The sequence below is a fragment of the Enoplosus armatus genome, chromosome 15 (assembly GCF_043641665.1).
Source record: "Enoplosus armatus isolate fEnoArm2 chromosome 15, fEnoArm2.hap1, whole genome shotgun sequence".
In the NCBI taxonomy this organism is placed as follows: domain Eukaryota; kingdom Metazoa; phylum Chordata; class Actinopteri; order Centrarchiformes; family Enoplosidae; genus Enoplosus; species Enoplosus armatus.
Window position 1 is genome coordinate 20,567,985 of NC_092194.1, and position 17,641 is coordinate 20,585,625.

General features: G+C 40.8%; 1 protein-coding gene across 1 annotated transcript in view; it reads left to right on the plus strand.

Annotated features, from left to right (window-relative positions):
• The first annotated feature begins 789 nt into the window (after window positions 1–789).
• The window catches only part of klc1a (kinesin light chain 1a), a 41,364-nt gene continuing 24,512 nt past the window's right edge, over window positions 790–17,641 (plus strand). The window contains exons 1-6 of the mRNA XM_070921002.1: window positions 790–1,193; window positions 7,500–7,767; window positions 9,629–9,859; window positions 10,568–10,646; window positions 16,009–16,237; window positions 17,187–17,274. Coding sequence (XP_070777103.1) covers window positions 7,501–7,767; window positions 9,629–9,859; window positions 10,568–10,646; window positions 16,009–16,237; window positions 17,187–17,274 — 894 coding nt within the window. The 5' untranslated portion in view covers window positions 790–1,193; window position 7,500. The remainder of the gene's footprint in view (window positions 1,194–7,499; window positions 7,768–9,628; window positions 9,860–10,567; window positions 10,647–16,008; window positions 16,238–17,186; window positions 17,275–17,641) is intronic.

The window sequence follows — 17,641 nt, forward strand, 5'->3', positions numbered from 1 at the left end:
GGGGTTAGGTACTCTGGCAAATCAAACGTGCTTATTAATGGCTTATAGCCGAATTCTAATAAATTATTTATTAAAGCATTAATAAAGCGTGAAAACGTATCAACCCTTATGAAGGGTGCCTTATTACCTCTAATGTGTTGAGGTGGCAGCACAACAGGACCCAGCGGTGGAGGAAGTATTCAGATCCTTTACTTAAGTAAAAATACTAATACCACATAAATCTGCACAATTTGTACATACTTTATATTTTCCGTGCATATATTTATTTTTGTCCCCCATATTTTTTATATCTGTATTTATTATTTGTGTATTGTTTTTTCTATACTTCTAATTCTTGTTGACACAGTGCTTGTCTGCTGTGTGTTTCTGCACCTTTCTGTCTTCGCTGCTGTGGGATTGATAAATTAAATAGATAAATACATTTGTACAATTTCAATAAAGTATTTCTGATTCTGATTCTGATTTTGAAAGTCTAAGTATGAAAGTATACCACACTGTAAAATACTTAAGTAAAAGTCCTGCGTTGAAAATGTTACTTAAGTTAGTAAGTAATCAGGAAAGTGTACTTAAAGTATTAAAAGTAAAAGTACTTAAGTAAAGGATCTGAGCACTTCACTGTTGGAGTGTAAATCTGGCTGTTTAACTCGTACCGCAGCTTCCCCTTTAATCTGGACTGGGATGACATCATTACTGAAAGAGGGGGGGGCCGGGTAACGCCATTTTCACGCACCCCGCAGTCAGTCAGTCATCCAGCCAGTGGACCAGTGAGCTGTCATCTTCATGGGCGACTAGTCAACTTTTTATTTAGCCCCATGAAGCCGATATCAAGTTAGTGTTACGGACGTGTTCCTGCCATGGAACCGACGGAGAACAGGCTCTTCTTGTATGGCTCAGACTAAAGTCAGTGTTTTGACAGATAGCTTAGGTGGCTAGCTATGTAGCTAGCTGGTCATCATTAACGGCGGTTGATGTAGTGAAGCCCAGCGTCAGTCGGCAAAACATTCTCCAGCCGGAGACCGTTTGGAAATTCTGTTTTATAACTTCTATATATTTTTATTACATTTGTCGGCAGACGTTGCCGGTGAAAGGAACCACACCTCTATCTAAAAAAAAGACGTGATTTAAAACGTAAAGAGGCGAAGAAAACGAGCGTTACAGTCTAGCTACATTGGCAACGGATGTCCTAGAGAACGGTAAGAATGGCTCCGTGTATTTCTTGGAATGGTGTCATTAGCTAATTAACCACTTTCAGAAATGTTCGTGTGTCAAGTGTCATTTTGTCAAACAACAAGTATTTGAATTATTAACGTGATATGATTTTGGGTAGCCATGTTTTAAATCAGTACCCCCTTGATGTGTGGTCGGTGTTTACGTTAATTGCAGGAATTAGACGCCATAAGCACATTAACTGTCACTGAGAGTGCTAGCCCAGAGTTAGCTAACTGTGGTTAGTCTGTGTGACAGGAGCGTAACTGGTTCTTCAGGTTAATCCATTTGTAAGCGAGATAGCCAAGGCAAAGCAGCAGGAACTGTAGTGGCATGGACACGAATGAAAACATGTCTGAGTGTCAGTCAGTGGAAAGATGCACTTGTTGGCCACTGCAGCACCCGGAAAGTGTTGATGTTGAATTTGTCATGTGATAGTTAGCTGTGTTGGATGTCCTTTCATTGATATTCAGAGCAGGGTTGGAGGCTGTGAAAGCTGCCTGTGTTGAGGAGACCGCGTCAGGGGGACAGTGGATCTCAGTGTGGGACTCACAGCTGGGATCTGAAAACCAGACAGACTGAGAGGTGTCTATGAATGTTTGAGGTTTAGGACAAACGAACACACAAACTCAGTCAACACTGCATGACAGAAATCTCAGGTGTGTGTGTTCCTGAGGGTTTTGTTTGCCCTGCCCTGCAGTCTTACAATGTTTAATCCACCCAAAGGAGTACTCATGACAACCTGCAGGGCTCCTCCCTCTGGCTAACACCCCTCTGCTCTCCTGGGACAGCTTGTTGTTGGCTCAGAGATCCCAGAGGTTTTGTGTGTCGACCTTTTATAGAGTTCTTACTGCTGGTGGGAAATGATAATTATGTTGTCGCAGCAGATTTTGTTGTAATGCTGCAGGTCGGCTTGAAAAGCATAGGATGATTTTGCAGGTGAAGCACGTAAACCGGCATATTAAACTACTAAATCCTGGCGGTGCAGTACATTTTTATTTTACTGTTGTGTACTTTTACATGTGGTATTTCCAGAGAAGTCATTGTGAATTCATATTTGAATCACAGCCCAACCAATACTGCATTCTCGAGGCTAAAACCAATATTAATGTTTGAGAGTTATATTGGCCAATATTGTTTTTGTTTTTTTTACAAAAACACTAAAAGTAAACAGATGTTTTTGATAAGGAGTACCTAAATTTGTTTGTACTATAATGAGAACACTTTTTCTAAATAGTCATCTTTTGGCATTTCTGTACTGTAATTTCTTGTTACTTATTGGCCGACATATATGCCCGTACCGATATATCTGAAATAAACTAATCTTAGTTGATATATCGGCCCGGCTGATTTATTGGTTTGGCTCAAATTTGAATAAACATAAAGGGACAACAATGGTTAAACCCACAGCACACAGGCAGTAGATGCAGTAAAGGGTAATATTTTGCTCTCACCTGTTTCTCAAGCTTGTGTCTTTGCTGCAGAAAACCACAAGCTAATTTAAAATACACTCACTTGCCAATTTATCAGGTACACACAGCTAACTAACGTAGTCTAATATAACAATCCTCCCTTCCTGAAGGTTATAATGTTCATGTTTTGTTGAAACAGGTTTAGAGAGCCGCTGATTCAACTTTATGGTCGATTAATGATTGAGTAATTGTCTTGAGTCATTTATCAAACAAAAGAGCCAAACATTGCAGGGCAATTTCTCCCTGTTTTTATGCTTCCGTGACACTGTTGACTCAAAGGTCACTGTGACCTCAAACTCCTTAACTCAAGAATTGATGCTGTAGCCATGACAACATTTCACACAGATGTTTAATAGGATACAACAATGAAGTGATGACATTTTTTACCCAAAAGGGCAAAGGTCAACTTCGCTGTAACAGCGAAGCTAAAACACTTTTGTCATATGCCAATCAGACTACCAGTTCTTTAATAATGGCTCCGGCGTAAGTTGAATAGTGTGAAATGATGCTATGAGAAACGTCTGGTAGAGAGGTACAGAAATACTAGATGGCCTAATGAGGAAATCAGAAGGAACTTGTGCAGTCTTGTTTTTTAACCTAGTTTTGGTAACGCAGTCTTAAGACTTAATCAGTGGAGAGTCTGAAGCAAGTCGTCAAGGTTAGTCTGTGTAAGAAATAAATCCAGTATATTTTCTCGGCATCTTTCAGCCTTCGGGGTGTTGCAGCAAGTAGCGAGTGTTGCCACTGCTGTCTCTGTAGATCAGAGCATTTACTTCAGTGGTTTGAATGATACATTTAATCTCTCGCCTGAGGCCCCCTCATGGAAACAAAAAAATCATTTGTGCTCTTGTCATGTGAGGGCTTACCAGAAGTGAGCCTGCGACTCATTTGAGGAGATGACACATAGTTTAACACAGCAGGCTGCAGCAGATTCATTCACACAAAATTAGGCATTTGGGTTCATTTAGAGTAAGAAGTTTTCACTCAGTGGTATTGTTCTGCTGCCTGTAGGTCCTGATGTCCACTCAACACAGAAGACCAAATCTGCCCGTTCTTACTTGTCATTTCCTGTGTTTCAGCCGTGTCATGTCTCATGACTGCCTGATTTGTTAACCCTTTTCTTGGTCTTTGAGGCTAACAGCTAATGTTGTCACGTGATGCATAAGTGACTGTTTTAGAGTTGAGTAAGAAGTTTTGTAGGAATAGTGAAATCAAAGACTCCAGCATGTTGAAGATCACAAGTGCACAAACAACCTTTATAGTTTTAAAGCAGCTATAATCAGTATTTTTATATTAATAATGGATCAATTGACTATCTGCAGTTTCCTCTGGCTGTACACAGCTGTATAGCATCTTTAAGTCCATTGTTTTGTTTTTCCAGACTTCAACTACTGCTTTTGTTCACTGTCATCGCTCTCAGCAGGGTCCTTTAGCTAGCTGGTGAAGAAAGTGGAACATTTAGCAGTGAAAAAGCCAAAACAGAGCTGAAAGGAGAGTGAATAATGGACTTAAATTTGTCAGACTGCCAGAGACACAACTCCAAATGAAAGCTAATGTTGCGCCATATTTGTTGGATGTGTAAAGCGCCTTAAAAGCTGAAGATATGTCTGTGTTCACAGCTTGTTTTGCTGTTCTGTTATCTGCAAATGCAAAATGTTTTTAGCGCCAGGATACAGGAAGAACAACTGTTGCAGAGCAGCCAAACAAACACATCTATGAGATGATTTTAGATTAAAATGATCCAATGAACCCAAGTTAACTTGTAGGGGCTCAGAGCGTCCTTCAGACTTTCTCTCTCTCTGTAAATGTGGATGTGAATCATGACTATCTGCCCACACATCGCTGACTAAGATTGTTTTCGTAGTGTTGCTCTTCCTGCTGCCGGCTCCATCCTCATGCATGAAGCCCAGAGCAAGCACTTACTGTTCCTCTTCTTCATTGGTCCCAAACACAACCCACCCCCCTCTCATCCATACCCTACCTCCCTCATCACATTTGTCTTCAGCCTCCCCATTGCCTTATATCACTGCCTTAACCTGCTTATACAGTATGAGGAACTGCAGCATCCCCCGGGCGCTGAGCTTCAAGCCAGCTATTTACATTTAAAAAGTTAACGTCAGAAATAGTTTTCTCTGCCTTTCCCTGTGGTGCTTTGTGCTCCAGACTCATCTGATGCCAGAAATAAAAGATTGTTGGATCTGAACAGGAACAAAGGCTTGTGCTGTCACTTTCACTTCTGTCTTACACAGCCTGCAGTCATAGTTGTTGTCTGACATGTTCTTTGCAGTTGGGGATGTTTCCAGTTGTTAAAAATTGACCTTCAAGTCATGAAAAATTTCTTCCAGCTTCTTAATTGCCTCATTTGATAATGAACAGGATATTTTTGATTTTGGACTGTTATCAGACTAAACAAGCAATTAGAAAGCGTCACGAGGCTTTAGGGAATTGCGATGTGCATTTTTATCGACCACATGAGTAATCAGTTAACCGACAAAACAATTAGCAGGTCAATCTATAATGAAATCCTAATTATTTTATTTGTAGGTGTTCATAAGAAAATAAAAATGTAATTTGAAATTGATGTTGAATATAAGAAACAAGGATTAATACTGATAATTGTGCTTTATCAGTCTTTTGGCAGTTAGCCAACAATATTAGGAAATCCTTCTGAAAGTGTTGTTGGACCGATCAGTAGAAGTTTGAGATTAATATGGTCTATTTCTTCAAGTTAATTTCACTGAAGATTGCCTCGTGCCGCGCAGCTCAGCTCACCTGGAGCTGCTGTCTCCTCCTGCGCACAGCGTCAGTCTCCTGCCCTGCTGTCAGCTGATAGGCTGCAGGCTGGTTGCTGAGTCACATGGAGCGATCAGGGTGATATCTTTTCCTCCGTCTGCCTCGTCTGCTCAGGGCGGTCTTCGGCTATTGTTTTTTTTTTTTTTTCTTCCACACTTGAGCTGAAATGTGAAATCTGAGGCAGTTCAGGACAAGTCTGCTATCTTCACCTGCTACCATAGCAGCTTTTATACTGAGGTGGGCTCACTGCTTCAACTCCTTGTGTCATTAAAACATTAAGGATAAGACTAATGTTAGTCCAGTCACACCCAAGAGTTGTTTCATTTCTGTGTTTTTCACAGAGCCATGCAGTAAAAGACAACTTCAGTCAGTGTTTCTGTAACTGTTGAGCTGAGGGAGTATTTGCAGTTTCAGTTTGGCGTGCATGCAGAGATTTATTAGGCAGCTCGCTACAACTGCTGCCGAAGCGCTCAGTCATAATCCTCTTACGTTTGTGTGTGTAATGAATACAAAGCAAAGAAAGTCAGGCTAGAGTGTGAAGGAGCTCATGGGGAGTGTGTTGAGGGTCAATGTCAGAGGAACAAATATTAACCTGCAGTGTTTCACTAATATCTGCATAATAATAACATCCGTTTTACCTACTACACCTAATAGTCTTCCTCCTTTATCACCAAGGCTGATTCAGGATCTGATTATGTGCTATGATCACTAAGAAGCAGATTATTATTGGAGATACTGTAATCATGAATACGAATGTTTAGGGTTGCTATTACTATTATTACTTATTACTGCTATACTGTACAGTATTTTGTAACTGCAGTGGGCAAAATTATACCTAAAACTGTATATTTTACCGGATTGTTGTCATCTTTTAGTAGGTTTTTGATTGGATTAAAACTGGCTAGATACAAGTAAAGCTGATAAATGCTGACTTAAATTCATTTTAAAGATGCACAACAAAACAAGTATGAGGACCGGTGGCAGCCACTCATCATTTTCATTTTCCACTAGTTCTTTTCAGAGTTTTCCTCTCTAACAATCCTCACCTCATATCTGTCGGTATCTGTAAACCACACACAGCCCACAAGCCTCAGATCTGGATTTGAACTGTCAGTAGGCAGCAGGTTTAACGTCTGTGGTTTGGTTTAAACTTTTCATCACAGCTGCACAGAAGTCCCCTTTTTTTCTTAAAGCACCTTAAGTGATGACTTCTCAGTTTTTTTAGAGCACTTCAAACAGCATTTTACAAATGCCACATCATATTTAACCTGTATTTATACAGCTTTTTCTGTTGCAACACCCCGCTGCTGCTCACACACACTGTACTGAGCTTTTCAAGCAGAGCAGGTGGTTCAGTCAGCGCCTCGCTCAAAGGCACCTTGAGTGTAGTTGGAGAGGGAAGCATGAACATTTCTTATTAATTCTCTCAACCTGAACCAGCTGAACCGTCCAGTCACAAACATGTGGTCTAACCTTTTGTTTTTGGTTGAGTATTGATCTTAAAGACGGATCAATCACTGGCAGGGCTTTAAAAGGCTGCATAGGGGCCATGAGACCAGAAAAGGTCAGGAGGATCCAACTTGCAGGCTACGTGTTTGGCCATTAATGATTTATCTACGTTAATCAATATGTCATGCATTTCTGGTGAAACCCAATGTGTTGCTCTGTGAAGTGACTGTCCCTTTTCCTGGAGGTCCTGTCTTTGATCTTTTTATAGTTTTTGCAGCAGCAAACGTTAACCCTGATTAAAACTTTGTTGCAGTAAATGTTTGTTTTTGTGCTTTTAGTTTTCTTGTTTTTGTCAGGATCTAGAAGATTATTTGCCCTCCTTTGTAATACTCTGAGGACATCCATATCAGATTAATTTTATACAGCCTTTTTACTGTGTTATGTTTTGGTTTTGAATAATTCTTGGTTTGATTTGTCTGATCTCTGGGGACATACTGTATAAAACAGCATTTGTTAAAACAACTTTAACCATTGTAAAATGGATTTATACACCTCCCTTCTCTGTTGTTAAATCTGCAGAATGCGTGAGGACATGTCCACCATGGTGTGCGTGAAGGAGGAGGAGGACCCTGGGGAGAAGATGACCCAGGATGAGATCATCTCCCGGACCAAGCAGGTGATCCAGGGCCTGGAGGCCCTGAAGCAGGAGCACCACTCCATCCTGGAGGGCTTGCTGGGCACGCTGCGCTGCCTGAAGCAGGATGAGGAGGGCGTCCTTGTGGAGGAGAAGTCGCACATGATCCGCAAGTCCCTGGAGATGCTGGAGCTCGGGCTGAGCGAGGCACAGGTATGTACTTACAGCTTCCCAGAGTCATTATGGGAGAATCGTTATCAACTGAAATATCAGGCTTGTTATGTTAGATATAAGTTGGTCTGTACCAAATATACCAAACTACAAACCATTCTTTTGTATATTTTATTTAGTTTTCTTAAATAACTGCAACAAAACAAAGTGAATATATTAATTGAAAAAAAACCCAACATTATTAATAGACATTATTTTAAAAAGAGAAATAAAAGCAAACCAGTGTTTCTTCATGTTTGTCTGAAAGGCTGTATGGAAACTTTTGATAAAATTAGTGGGAGTTTCATTTCTTTTCAGCATTTTTTGCCTCTTTTTTTTCATCAATGACAAGCACAGGATGTCAGATAGACAGTGGTTTGAGCTGTAACCCTCTCTGGCTCATCCACTAAAAATGACATGGGAAAAGCTTCAGAAGCATTTGTTTCAATGGTTTATTTCTACACTTGAAGAAAATAAGGTCGACATGTTTGTGGTAGTTTTCGTTGCTGAAGCTCAACCTTTTTGAGAGTTTTCTCTCTGGTGTAGCACACAGATTCATCTGCCACATTTAGCCCAAATTCACACCAGGCGTGACGATCAGCGGTGCATAAGTTCTCTGAAGCACAAATTCATTCAGTCCACACGACTTCGACCTTGTTACAGTGTCACTGTCCTCTGAACCAGCTGTCCTGTCAGCAGCACAGCTCCTGAAGAGCTCACTGGGCTGACTAATGTCAGTCTTTCAATGTAGAAAACATGTTTTCAGGTAGTCTCGATGGGAGGGGTTACCGGTGTGGATTCACACATTTGTTAAAATAGAAACGTATTTGTTTCATGAGAAAAAAGACTTCAAAAAGGCTCCAGAAACACTTCAGAAGATGCTACTGGTGTGGACTGGCCTTTAGTTGACAGCAATTTGTTTTGTTGTAGTGATGCACATAAAACAAAGCATACACACAAATACCAATGTTTTTAAATTCATCTTATACATTGAAACCCCATGTTGCCGGAAAAACAAAGAGAAATAAAACATTTTAAAAATGCAGATTTTTGCAGAGGTTTTGAAAGTTTGAAAACTACTGGTTGTGCCATTGCTCAGTTGGCAAACACTGGCCTATGAGTCACTGATGAGTCACTGGCGATGTTTCAGCCTCTCCTCTCCATCTCCCAGCAGGCTTTGTCTATTAAATATACAATACACTGCACCATGCAGGCTTTAATATCCACCTTCAGCTTTTTGGGTAGCTTGCAGTTGTGCAGTGTGATTCATATTTTTCTGCATAGTTTTCCTGCTCTCACACCCCTAATGCTTCCCTCTATGCTTCAAACTCTTTGTCTAATTATACCCCTCCCAGCCTCTCACAGTAGAGCATATGCTATTAAGTGGATGCTTTTACCCAAAGTGCCTCACAGTAACATTAGTGTACACATTTTTCGCTCTGGTGGGGAGCATACTCTTTTTCGCAGTTTTAGTACCCTTCTTTACACATGCTGTTGACTATGGTCACTATGACTATGGTTGGTATTATGATGCATACAAATCTTTAGATGCTCTTGGATATCACAGGAATTAAAAAGTTATGGTATAAATGTTTTTCAAAGCAGCCCAGTCAGCCTTAAGTTTAGCCCCCCATGGTTGCCATCAGTAAATGGGTATGAATTAGTGCAAATGTTGTTGAATGAATGAATGCGTATGGTTGCAATCCTCATATAGGGTAGCAGCTTGGCGATACCTGACTGTCTCCTTGATCACAAGACAATAACTCAATGACTGACTCCAGCATGCAAACTATGTGATGTGATGTATTATCGAACTGTGAAGCAGCTCTCGTGTATTAAGAAAACCCCGCTCCTCTTTGTCCAGGTGATGATGGCGCTCTCGAGCCACCTGAGCTCGGTGGAGTCGGAGAAGCAGAAGCTACGGGCTCAGGTGCGCCGGCTCTGCCAGGAGAACCAGTGGCTGAGGGACGAGCTGGCCGGGACGCAGCAGAAACTGCAGAAGAGTGAGCAGAGTGTTGCCCAGCTAGAGGAGGAGAAGAAGCACCTGGAGTTCATGAACCAGCTGAAGAAGTACGACGAGGACTTGTCTCCATCTGTGAGTCCTCAGACCGTCTTCTGAGTGTGTTATCATGTTTAATATGTTTGACCAGAGCCCAAAACAAAGAAACTCCACTGACAGGGTAGGGATACTCCGGTTGATGGATCTGTATCGGCAGGGATACTGACATTATGACAATGGCGAAAATGTTCATAAATGAAATTCTCTGGAAACGTCCTGGACTTGAGTCAAACAGAACAAAGCTGCTTTTAGTGGTTCATTTGTTTTCACTTCAGCTTTGTTTCATCCATCATTGGTGAGCATCTCTTTCTCAGTTTGACCGTTTGTGTCCAGTATCTGAATAAGCTCTTGTGTCTCCACACTAACCACCACACAAAGTTAAATTATTGTTTTTTTATCTCCAGGATTATCAGCATTGTTTCGTTATGTAGTTTTCATTCCTTTGAAAGAGTCGTGTTTCCTGCTGTACCTTCTCTCCCACTCTTTCCTTCTATTTTGGGCTTTTAAGTCACTTCCCTGAACTCCTTATCAGCAGTCCATTAAAAGTTATCAATATAAACAATCTCAAGTATTTTAACACTTTGAAATGAGCTTGACGGGACCCAGGCTACAGAACGACTGCATCAGCAGATAAATAAGTGGTTGGTGACGCTCCCCTATGAATTTAGAAAACATTGAGTCAGTTCATTCATTGTCCTCCTTCTCTCCCCTCTCCTGTCCTCCTCTCCCTCACTCCCCTCTCAGGAGGAGAAGGACTCTGACTCAAGTAAAGAGACTCTGGACGATCTCTTCCCAGATGACCAGGACGACCAAGCCCCAGGCAGTAAGTGTTCCACATTTCTCTTCTTCCGTCTACTCTGGGGGATTCTTAAGCATTTTCAGTCCTGGACCCAAATATGAAATGTACTTCCTGGCCTTGGGACGTACGCAGACGTAATTGTAGGGGTGCTCTAGTCACGTGACCACAGACGTGAAGCAGTCCTAAATGTCTCTGCGCCTCCTGAAGCGAAGATATGAGTACGATAGTTACCTGGAATCGTTGGAAGATATATTTAACTTCAGCTTCCACAACATTAATACTTGGCAGTTGAAGGCTGTGACTAATGATGTGCAGGTTTTTGTTCAAAATTAGATTTTTCTTTTCTGATGGTGGCAGTAATTTTGAAAATGTCACTGCTGAGATTGATTCATTCTCCGGGAACACGTAATATACCAAAGTCTAGTCAGTGGATGTTCCCAGAGTTGGAATATATTGCATAATATAGGGTGATAGTGTTTCTCCTGCTATACGTCGCCTTTCTGCACTTTTCTTAGGCTTAATAAATCTTTGTTTCTTCATCTCTCTCTACTGAACCTTTCCCTGCCTCGCTCTACCTCTCTCTCACACATGCACACCCCAGTATTCTTCCCACTCTTCATGTCCACCCCTTCCCTCAGTGTTTGATGGGGTTGTCTTTCAATAGCTCAGTAGCCCAGACAGTAAAGCTGTGTTGGCTGTAAAGGCCCATTAGTCAGGACCTAGTTTAGCCTGGAGGGAGGCCAAATGGGGAGAAAACCTCCCAACCAGACTGGTGTTTTAAAGTTCCAGGATTTCTACAGTGGGCTCTTTTTGTGTGGTCAGGTGAAATAATGTTCGGCAAAAGACCACAGTAGTGTTGTTATGAACTGATCTTTCTGGCTTTGATTATGAATGGAATGCTTGGTGCCATAATACCTTGGCAAAAACAGTGAAAGCACATAATTCAGATTAGCCTCAACCTGTTTGTCTTTGTGAAACCAATTATAAACACCTCATTTGACAGGGATTATAACTACACTTAAGTCCAGTGCCCCACCAGAAGAGCTACAGCACTAATACTGTAAATAAACTGTAGCTTTCAGTTTGTTTGGGAAAACAGAGTGACAAAGTGACCTACAAACTTCTGCTCTCCGCAAAAAACAGCAAACTGTTTGTTCCAAACTTGGCATTGAGTTTTTTAAAACCCTTTTTTGCACCAAGGTGATTCCCATTTGGCTCCTGGCACCAGTTTGTCGGCCAGTTTAAACTGCTGACAAAATGGACAGTAGACTGGTTCACACTCTGCAGAGCCAGCCTGCAGCTCTGCCCAGTCCTCTTTGTTTCTCCTTCGTTAAACTGTCTAATTTAACGTACCAGCTGGAGGTTCGGTCAATATGGAAATTTATCTTGCAGAAGACATTTAATGAAAGTAATAAATGTTTAAACTTAATATTTAATTCCCCCTTTGAAATTGTCAAATTTGTACTGATTTGTTTTAACAGGTCCAGTCAAATACAGTCAAATATGGTCCCACATGCAAACATGCTCTGCCCCAAATACTCACTAGAGCACCAAATGTGGATAAATCCGCTGCTGAAAATAGTCCCCAACAAATGCACCGTTTCCTTATGTTTGAGTGACGTCTGCTAATAACTACAGTGACCGGCAGTTTAAGGAGCCTTTCCAAGAATGAAACTATATTTGTGAGTCGTTTTTAAAGATTTGTGGCTTCAGTAGGAACCAGTGGGCTTGGAGCTGAGAGCCAATGACATGCAGGATGAACGACTATCGGCTAACAGCTGTATCCTTTTCAGGCATAAAGAAACAATAATGTCAGCTACATACATACATGTCTGATGCTCCTCCTCAGGCAGCATCCTGATGTGCACTAACTGATTTTTTCTTTTACATTTAACAGCATGTCCTCTACGTGTTTCTTCTCACAAAGAAGCTTTTTTACTGGTTTTGTGTGGACCAGATTGTGGCCAGTGGAAATTCTCGGCTCTTACAGTGTTTTGTGGTTGTAAAATAGGTTTTGATCCAGACTTCTGTGTGTTTTGACTGCAGTGCAGGTTGTAGAGCAGAGGAAGCAGAGCAGGTTGTTTTTGGGATGCTGTGTCAAATTAAAGGACTATACTTTTTCATGTTTTAGATGGAAAACTGGTTTCGTTATGCTGATTTTCAGCATTTTCCCTAGCAGTGATCATAAAGCCTTTCCTGTGTTGAGCACCACGGCCGAATATGAATTATGACCAGAAGGAGTGACAGACTTTCTACATCATAAAACTCAATAAAAGAGGTTTCCTTTTAGAGGTCAATACTGCATAATGATTAAAAATGACATTTCTCCTCTGACTTATTAAGATAGTAATATCAGTGTAAAGAGTATATATCAACAAAGTCCTGGAGCTGCAAACAGAGAGCTGACGTTATTATTATCTTTATTGTAATTATTCTCCTGAGGTTTTATACCAAATGATAGGGCGTCTGGCACTAATAAACACAAATTTTAATATCCATTTTAACAAATAATTATATAATGGTAGTTCTCATTAGTTTTTGCTCACCAAATACATGAGATTACCAGTATTTCCAAGATTGAAAGATGAATTTGAAATTGTGAATGCTTTACAGCACTTTAAAAAAATGAACTGTTGGTGATGGTAAGTGAGGTTTAAGATAGACACAATTTTAAAATATCATGTTGTAATGCAATAATTAGACACCTGCACACGTTTACACATAAACATGTCTCAGACTCCTGCATACACACCCACGCATTCACAGCAGTGCTGACAGTAAATACTATCAAGTAGCTACATTTGAGGTCAAAACTGAAAGGACTACAGATAGGAAACAGATGGGTAGTAACCTGGAGGGTAGAGAAGCAGTAATTTATTGTGCTTAAAGTACTACGTGATAGGGCTGAACAACTAATCGCAATATTATCTGCAACAAAGGTAAAATGTGTCACAACATACCATTATAAATGAAGCACTGTGGTGCCACAGAGATGCCCCAGCCTATAAATCATATTCTCCACGTGTAAGGGAACATGCTTGAAATGCAAAAATCATATCGCAATGTCTGTCAAAATAATCGCAATATGATTTCTCTGGATTGTTGTTCAGCCCTACTGTGTGTTTTGAATGAGTGAGGTAAGACGGGTGAAAGAGGAAGAACAGAAAACAAACTGTATGCAGAAAGAGAGAGATGGGATGCGTTTAGAGTCTGCTGGTGCATGAAGAAGGAACACATCATCGAATGCTGCTTCCACCGGCATTAATCCTCTCTCAGTGTGAAACAGAGCTGCCTGAGACTCTTTGTGTGGGGGTGTATGTGTGTGGTTGTGTGTGTGTGTGTGTGTGTGTGTGTGTATACTGGAGTAGATTAGATGTCTTTCCTCCTTAAAGCTTTTTCAGAATGCCTGAAAAGCTTTTGGGGTTTTGGTACATTACTGTCAGCAGGAAGAAGATAATGGTGATGACAGCTCTGCCTTTATTTAAATTGGCCTCAGGCTCATATACACTGATTTTTCTGTACAAATATGTACATTGCAGTCGTTCAGCTAACTCTGTTATCCACAGTGAGTTAGTGAATGAGCTTGTAAAGATCGAGTGTCCTGTTCTTGTTAATGAATTGTAGATTGAATTGGACAAATTGGCTGCCGTTTCAGTTGAGCGTGCAGTATTTATTAAGGGGGTGTTCCGGGGATTTAGTGTTGAGATTTAGACTGAGATATCTTAGCTTTTAGTCTGTAGTACAGTTCAAGCTCCAAAAATGTTGTATCCTACTCTTCCCGTGATGCAACCTGATAGCTTTTTGGCCTAACAAGTATTCCCCAAGACTGACAAACGGACCTTGATGTGTAAAAGTGGTCCAGTTCAGTGTGCCCCGGTGGTTTTAGCTGCTTCCAGCTTCTCAATTGTGAGGATTTGCTGCTTTTCTTTTGTCTTCTGTGATAGTAAAGTGTCTGACAAAATGACATCATATTGCGCTTTAGGATCCCATTTCCTAAAGTTTTATAGCCCAGATAATTAATCGATAAAGAAAATTACAGGCTGATTAATTGATACGAAACGAATTGTTAGCTGCAGTTAGCTACCTACATCCTTTGTATGTGTGGATAAAAACAAATTGATTTGCTTTTTAGCAGCTGCTGATGGATGTAAATACCATCAGTGCCTGGTGTTGTTGTGAAGATGCCGTCGGACTTGGCTGGACACACATTTCTGCTATTTTTGTCCATTTTTGTCTTGCTCTGCTGTGAGCGAGCGTAGGTAGAGACCAGCTGCTGCGGTGCGAGCGGTTCTGGACACCTGGTATCACTTGGTGTCCGGACTCTTCGCTGTGGTCGATGTTATGACTGCTGTGGGCGGATCCCACTCGAAACCCCGCCGGCTTTCCTTCAGAGTAAATATAGAGCTGCCTGCCTTTTAATAAGAAACCCAATCAGGTGGTTTCCTGACCTCTCGCTCACACGCACATTCATACATTCTTACACACACACTTAGACAGAGACAGACAGACAGACTGCATGTCATGAAAGACATTCCAGTTATGTCCTCCTGACCCTGTGATACAGACGCAGCACATTTGCGGTGCACCGTAGCAGAATGAGGACATTGTTTATGTGTGAATAATCTTGTTTGTAGGGCATATGTTAACCGCCAGCTAGTGTCTGTTTGTTGTGGTTTCAGCTTTGACCCATTTGTAGGAACTCAAATAACTAACGGCTTCAGAGGAGCCCTAAAATGTAGCAGGAGAAAAGCTGTGATATATGAGTTTGAGTTGACTCATATATTTAAACACATAATACAATAGAAAGTAAAAAACCATATTAAAAAGCGATTTTATAGCAGAGCTGAAACAATTAATCGGTTTGTCAGTGGACAGAAATATGCTTTTGAGTACATTTTTAAGTGCAAAATGCCAAACTTTACTTATTTTCAACCTCTCAGTCAAAAAAATCTGATGCTTTTTTTTGTTTTATGGAATAGCAAACTGAAAATCAAAAAGTCGTCCTCTTGGTCACTTTTCAAGACATTTTATAAAACATATGATTCATTTATTTATCAAGAAAATAATCAGCCGTTTAATCAATATTGAAAATGATTGTTAGTTGTAATTTATAGTGCAGTGCCGTAGACATTACATAAATGAAACCAAAACTATTTGTATTTTAAAAATCACTAGTTAACAGCTGTAACATTATACTGACTCTACCTGTGATTTCTTGTCTTTTTTCTTCACAGTTTCAGAAGAAATAAGTCTAAATGGGTCAAATATATATTTCTTTCCTTTTCAGATTATTTCCCAAGTGCAATGTAATTTTAATGAGATGGTGAAAAGCACAGAGGCGTGTGACCTGATGTCTAATCTTTCTTTTTCCTCCGTGTGTCTCCAGTCCAGCCGACCCACGGCAGTGCTGCTGCAGCGGCTGCCCAGCAGGGAGGCTACGAGATCCCGGCCCGTCTGAGGACCCTCCACAACCTGGTGATCCAGTACGCCTCCCAGGGCAGGTACGAGGTGGCTGTGCCCCTCTGCAAACAGGCCCTTGAAGACCTGGAGAAGACCTCTGGACACGACCACCCAGATGTGGCCACCATGCTCAATATCCTAGCTCTTGTTTACAGGTTGGTCTTGCAAGTCTTATAATATTTAATAGGTTTTTGATATGAAGTAAGGTAGAGATTGATAGATGATAATATTAAACGTTTACAACTGCAGTTTGACTAATAATCAATTTGCTGTAAACGCGTCTGTTTCTTACATCACACTGGTAGCACCATGAAAACAAAAGTCTCCACAAGCTTGTAAATCCTTGAAGTTCCCGGACTATTTTACAAGCCTTCCCAGGATTTCAGAATGGAGTGGAAGCTTCTTAGTGAATGCTGGGACAGTGTTTGAATCTATCTGTGTTTAGTAGTTGTGAATGAAAGGAATGTTTTTAACCTTGTTGCACACTTTGAATACCTTCAGATCCTAAAGAAACCTGGCTTTTTTTTCTTTTCTTTCTTTAAAGAGAAAAATGTGATCATGGTTATGGCATGTTGTCTTTTTGTCACCCTCACAACATGGTGGCATGTCCCTTGAAAGCTTTGGTAAAAAACCCTCAAAGCATGGTGTGACAGGCCTCTGTAGGACCTCCAAATGATAGTCGGATGCATAGCAAACATAGCAGACACAGCTGAAGATTTATAGTACAGTAATAGAACTGGGGAAGCGTTAATTTCCCAGCCCAAGAAGAGAAGAACAAAAGAATGACATGAAAGAGCTTGAAGTATTTTACAGGGGTTGCTCCCATGTTTTTTACTATCACAAATCTTATCCTTTGAATAGTCAGTGCAGGTTTTTGGTTTGGTTACCCTGAATGAATGAGAGTCTGGGTCGCCTCGTTGTCAGCGGACTTCTGCATGGACTGTGGGAACTGCTGAAAAGCTATTTGGACCGTGTCACCTGAAAATAATGTGCTGTTAGTGGAAATTGTTAGCATAGTTTTTGTTTATTGTCTTTGTGTGCTTGTCTGATATTCTGTCTGCGTCTGTGTATTTCTGTCTGACTCTGTTTGCTTCTCTCTGTCAGGGATCAGAACAAATATAAGGAGGCAGCCAACCTGCTGAATGATGCTCTGGCCATCAGGGAGAAGACTTTAGGCAGGGACCATCCAGCTGTGAGTACATCTTCCTCTGCATTACATCAAAGTTATTCAGTTGTGCTCTTGAGTTATTTCTGGCACTGGACTCTTGGACAATCTTTTTGTGACAGTTTTATCTGAGTCAGAGAGATGTGTTGTCCTGTATTACCCTTGGGTTAATTGTTTCCCAATGGTAGACTGTCCTTGCAGCCAGACTTTAAAACTAACAAGAAACTCAAGTCATATTTTAGCAGCTTGATCCATCTGTACAACAGCATTAAAGGGATAATTTAACATTTTTTTGCTGAGAGTTAGATGTCTGTACAGTAAATATGAAGCAGATAGGCCTACCGGCACCTCCAGAGATCACAAATTAACACGTTATACCTTGTTTATGTAATCC